At 44.9% G+C, this 5,938-nt stretch overlaps 1 protein-coding gene across 1 annotated transcript in view; it reads right to left on the bottom strand.

The window, feature by feature from the left end:
* Positions 1-4,146, bottom strand: part of LOC120570886 (microtubule-actin cross-linking factor 1-like) — a 124,751-nt gene extending 120,605 nt beyond the window's left edge. Inside the window, 1 exon segment of the mRNA XM_039819503.1 lies at positions 2,922-4,146. Within this exon segment, the coding sequence (XP_039675437.1) occupies positions 2,922-4,112 (1,191 nt within the window). The 5' untranslated portion in view covers positions 4,113-4,146.
* Positions 4,147-5,938: the final 1,792 nt, after the last annotated feature.

Raw genomic sequence — 5,938 nt, 5'->3', positions numbered from 1 at the left:
CTGACTTCAAGTCCTTAATAAGCTAAAAGGATGTGTGGGTGGATAAAGGATGGACAGACAGATGATGGATGGATAGCTGGATAGCTTCAGACACAGTAGGACTGGTACACAGTATGTATAAATTTGAGTGGTGGTTTCAATGAGTGGTAGGAATCCCCTCGAGGCTAGACAAACCGCTGATGAATGCGCATTGAATTTCAAATCCCTTATTATGCAGAGACGGGCATCACATGCGGCCACATACAAAGGACAGCTGCACTTTAAAGCGAACACAGAAGCATCCTGACACATCCACACACCCATCTCATGACCCAGGAACACACAAGACTGGAGTATTGATTATTGCTTCCCCGTAAAAAAAAGAAAAAAATACTCTTAAGCAGAGGCCTCTGTGGATCTACTGTATCAGTGTTTGTGTGTTTCTCCTGCGTCAGCAACTGTGCATCAAGTGAGACATGCAGCACTAAACACAACCCGCCATGCCATCAGCTGCTGTACTGCACAGCCATACTGTACTGCCTTTTAATGTAGAGGAGAACTCAACTAACTCTGGCAGCCGTGGTGAAAAGCGCCCGTCATCTGCTATATCACTGCAGTGGCTGCAGCAGCCTTTTCATTTTCAAGGTGAAGGAGAGCTGAAAAGCTGTGAGCTAGCACACTTTCTCTCTGCTCATTCCTGCAACTGAGCCTCAAACATTTTTCACATCCCAAACACTCACTGTACAAAGAAGCACTGGGCTAGACTAATAAGCTAAGCTCCATACAGATATGTGCACAGTATGCACTGCAATGTATGCTTCACAACACACTGAGGTTAAGATCTTCCCTTGCACTTTGTCTTTTATATTTCACTAGATGTCAACAGTAAAACAACAATGTGGTACAGAGTCACGAGGCAATGCATCATAGCTGTTTCTTGACATTACAAACAGGCTTAAATATATACTTTTCTTTGACACTTAATAAAGCAAAGTCCTTGCAGGTATGGCTAGTAACTTCAGCACTGTTTTGGTACCTACCAAAATGTGTCTGTTAGCCTAGAAATCTAGATGCATCCTAGCGGCAGCAAATGTAATTCAACATCTTGATGTGGGTCTGGCTTGTCAGGTGTGTGTCTGTAGCATACCAAAAGCTGGCATTAAAGGTCTAGTAAGATTCAGAAGCTTTTTCACTAATTATTTAATTAGATCCTGATTGGAATGAAAGTTATTTTATCATAGGGAAGTTGATATGTGGCAAGAACATTTAACATCTGAGTTGTTTGGTTTAGTGATTAAAAAGGTTTTTGTACACAAAAACAGGTTTCTATTTATCAAAGTAAGGTATTGAAACAAGTACCAAAACTTAAAAACTTTAAACAATAACCAGCACTACTGGCAGGCAGGAAACTGTGTAAAATATGCTGAATACAGTCAAATAAACAGACAAAGGTAATGTAAAAAAGACTACTATGTAACAGAAAATGATAGTGATGATGTTTGAATGAACCGATCCTCACCCATCTACTCCCCCCCAAGTAACCTTTGTCAACCAAAACCACCAGAGCTACACAGACACAGACATACGCCCATAGTTGCATTGTGTGCTGTTGAAAATGACATGTTTCAGTTTGGAGCAAGAGGCAATTTGAAGCAATGACCCTTCTCTCACACAAAGAAACACCCGGCCTGTCTGCCACACTAACAGACGTCAGTAGTGAGCGAGTATGTGTGTAAGGGAAATAACAAGCAGTGGAAAGAGGTGAAGGGAAAGAAATGGAGTGAAGGAAGGAGGACACTGGGAGAGAAGGCTGGAGAAACCGTCTGCGCGGCGTTGATTAGGCTCTGGGGACAGAGGCAAAAAGAATAGAGAAGAGGCATAGTGCCTTTCAAGAGCTGATAACAACACACACATGCATACATACATATATAACCCTTCATGACAACAAACACGGTGCAGAAATGACAACAAAGGAACCCTTCAAATAGCATCACTCATACAAATCCATAGCTGTGAATGCCTCTCTGCAGCACTATAAACAACTGGTTTGGGCTCCAGAGACCTCAAGCTTTACAGGTGGCACAACAAAATGTTACCGTTTAACTTTTTACAAAATAACCCAAAAGGTTAAGTAGATGAATAACCTTTAGGTTCCATTCTCAACACCATATTCTCGATAACAAAAAAATTCCTTCAATCCTGAGAATCTTGAAAAGTCCGAACATTTTGATTCCCCAGAACACAAGGTAATGCTATTTAAGAAAGCTGATAAAGGTTTGTTTTTGTCTGTGCAATGTAATCCCTATGGAATGTCTTTGTAAACAACCCATGTTACTCCTAATATTATTTTACCTTTGTATTTATTCTGTTGATTTGATACGGTGTGTAATTTTTAGTTTTGGCTTTTTTTCTTTTCAGTATTTTAGTTTATTTTTATTGGATTATGCATTGGAGAGTGCCGCGATTAAGCCCTAAGGTTGTTTTTTTGCATCTCTCGATCACATCTTTCATTGTTTGTTTAATCTGTAGTATTTGTATATGTGTAAACCAAAAAACTAAACTAAATGTCCTTAGAAGACTGACCACCAGTCCAAAACCCAAATATATTAAATTGATGATAGAGTAGAGGAGCAAATCCTCACATTTGTGAAGCTGGAGCCAACAAATGTTTATCATTTTCCTTCATAAATGACTTAAACAACTAATTTATTGCCATTAGTGTTGATTAATTTTCTGCAGATCAACTAATTGATTTATCCAGGGGGTTTCCACAAAAAGCAAATGTCCTGAGATCTCGCACCGTGTCCTCGGGACCCTCTGGATTAATCAACTAATTGTCGTAGCACTCTTAAAGACAGAGATCAAGATAAAGACCTGAGAGAGTTGGTTAACAGATAAGATGTGTGGCTGGAAGAAAGAGGTAGAGGTAGATAGATGCAAACCTGTGGCAGGTATTTTACAGTGGCCTGTTGCAGAGGGCTCTCCATCATGGAGTCCAGTCTCTCTGATGAGCTGCTGGTCAGCCCTCCCCAGTCTGTCTGACTGGGAGTGGTGCCCGCCGTTTCTGGTGATGTTAGTGGCAGGTCGCTGGCATAGCCCGACTCCAACAGAGAATACTGCTCCTGTGCACAAACTGGGGTGTCCAAGCTAAATCCCTTGACAGCCATAGTCTCCTGAATCCACATTTGGTTAGAGGACATGGGGAAACCCCCTGCAGGCATCTTGGCTCTACTTTTGTCTTCCTCAGACAGTTGGACTTTGAGAATATTTCCTGCGACTGGAGATGGGGCAAGGGGCTCTTTGCGCACCTCTACCTCACTGTCACGCTCGCCCCTCCACGATGGAGAGCCAAAATCGCTGGGGTACACTGTCCTCACCACACAGAGTTTGCCATCCACCTCACGGATATGGACCACACCTGTGTGCTCCCTCCCGGAAGGTGTCCGCACCACTGCTACAGTCCCTTCCGGTCCTCCTTTAACTCCCCCATCCCCCTTTTCCTCTCTCACTACCCTCCCCTTTTCTTTTTTCTCCTTCTTCTGTCGGAGGATCCAAGGTTTCTCTAGGACCCCTTGGACTTTCTCCTTAACGCGACAGACCCTCCCTCCACCTGGAGTGGTACTGCCCAGGGCTGAGGCTGTGTTGACTGGGGTGGTGGTTGTGGTTTGGCTTGGGATGCTGGAGACATCTATGATGGCGCTAACAGTGTCTTCCTCCCCTGGAAGGCAGAAAACCCCTCTCCAGGCTGGGCTGGGCTTGGGGGACACTTCAAGTATTCTGTTGCCCATGTGGCCCCCTACACTGGCACTCACGAAGCCAGGGGAAAGTGTAAGATTCGTTTTGGTATGAGTGAACTGGGTATCAGGCACTGTCATTAGAGTCCTAGCTCTGTTGCTAAAATCTGCCGTTTCTATAACTGCAGTCTTTTCCTCATCGTCTTCATCCTCCTCCTCTCTTTCATCAGGCTCATGGCCGTGTCGTCGCTCAAAGTCCTCCTGTTCCAACTCTCCTTTCCTGTTCTTCTTGCCCTTGTGCTTACGTCTGAAACGTAGACGCTTCTTTGGTGAAAGTGGGGGGCCTCCAACGAGTTCCCCCTCCCGAGGAGGCCTGACACAACCCATGGAGTTCCCCATTTCTCTGATGTTGACAGATGTTATGTTGAAAGATAAGAAACTGCAGCAAAAATACAGGCAATTAATCCATCAGAGAAGGGGAAATTAATGTTGATTTAGATTCAAATGTATTCCAGGTGTTTCAGAGCAAAATCCCATCCCTCAAAAAAAGAGACAGTGGAAAGGGAACGTTCAGATAGGCTGGCAAGTGACTGACCGTTCCCTCAATCTGTAATGTGAAGTTAGGAAGAGCACATTTAGCTCCATTTTCCATGGCAGCATCTTAAATAAAATCTGGTAAATAGAAAGAGGGATGTATGAGCTGTCAACAGAGGAAAGAGAGGGAAGCTCAGTCTTTTCCTCAGGCAACTTTTGGTTTAATCCCGAAGCAGGCAGCTCAGGCCGACGTGTCACAGCTCCCACCTGTCCTTCCTCTTTCCTTGACCTCACCTGACTTGGATTCAGGGGCTGCACTGGCAAGTCCTGCTCTCTCCCTAAGGGTAAAAGTGTATGAATATTGGCAGACAGCTGGCTGCTTTACTTGGTCTGTTTATCCCAGAAGACTTGTAGTCGCAGTCAAGGACACAAGGACACAGCTATGTCAGCCGAGCCACACAAGGGAGGAAAATAAATGTGGTCAGGGTCAGGTGTCTGATTTATCACCGGGCTTTTGGCAGGTGAGCTGTTACCTGGTGTAAGGCAATGTGTCAGGCAGGATAATGAGTGTGGGAGAGAGAAAAATGCAGTGCAGTCCGGTGCTATTCAGACCATTAGTGAAGCTCCAGCGGCTTCACACACACACTGCATGTGTCTGTGTGTGACATGAGAACAAAGTGTGAAAGTCTGAGAGTATGTACTGCTGGATTTCTGGGAGTTTTGGAATCAGAGGTCCAGTCTTATCGCACTTATAATTCAATGTCACAATTCCCTCAAATATGAAAGGTGATTACTACGCAACGCAGAGAGAAAAGCAATTGCATTCTGATTCCTCTTTTTTACCTCGATAAACCACAAAGTGATGTTGAGATTTGTTGTGGTTCCAGGTGCCAGAGCTCTATCTACACTCAGATCTAGCAGCTATCTGAGCTCATGAATTAATGATGCCCGTCTCTCCCACTGTGGTAATGTTATTGCAGTCCAAGAGGAGAGAGGTAAGATCCCTAACGCAAGTCAGCCATCGGTGGGAATCCTACCCGTCACGGTACTCGTAGTGGAAGTAGTATTATCGATATCCCTTGTAGTAACGGCGGGCTCGGAGTCTCATTCTGCCGAGGCAGCACGGCGCACAGATTGGTTGTGGGTGAGAGATAGTGTGCAGTCAGCCAATGCTGCCGCAGATTGCTGGGAGATTCAGCCAATACTCTGACAGCTTGTTAAATACTCAATCAGAGCATCGGCTTCCCACCCTGATGCTTCTCCTTGTCATCTTCCCACGATTTAATCCTGCTCGTTGAGCTGACGCCTCAAGCGATGTGTCGACCCTTCCAGCTTGTGTTCGTTCCTCCTCTTACGGGACTGTTGTTGTCACTATGTTAATTTCTCTCATTGACAAGATTGGCAGGAAAGTCTTCACAATGAATATCTAGATCTAGGGCAGCCAGATACCTGTGGACTCAACTCATCGTAGTAGAAAACCCACAAAATGTAGCTGTGTGCCTGAGTAGGGTTCCGGTCTAAATCTAGAGGCAGCCAAATGCAGACAGACTCCACCTTAAGCTCCCCAGACAGCTTATGGCATCACATGCCTCTCCCCTAGATTCACGTCTAAAGATCCCCCCCACCTCAATGTTAGACTCCCTGAGGACCAGAGGTGGCTGAGAATTGTGTTCCAGGGCTGTCCAATCATA

Source organism: Perca fluviatilis, chromosome 13 (genome assembly GCF_010015445.1).
Source record: "Perca fluviatilis chromosome 13, GENO_Pfluv_1.0, whole genome shotgun sequence".
Classification (NCBI taxonomy): domain Eukaryota; kingdom Metazoa; phylum Chordata; class Actinopteri; order Perciformes; family Percidae; genus Perca; species Perca fluviatilis.
This window is presented reverse-complemented; position numbering and strand designations above follow the sequence as displayed.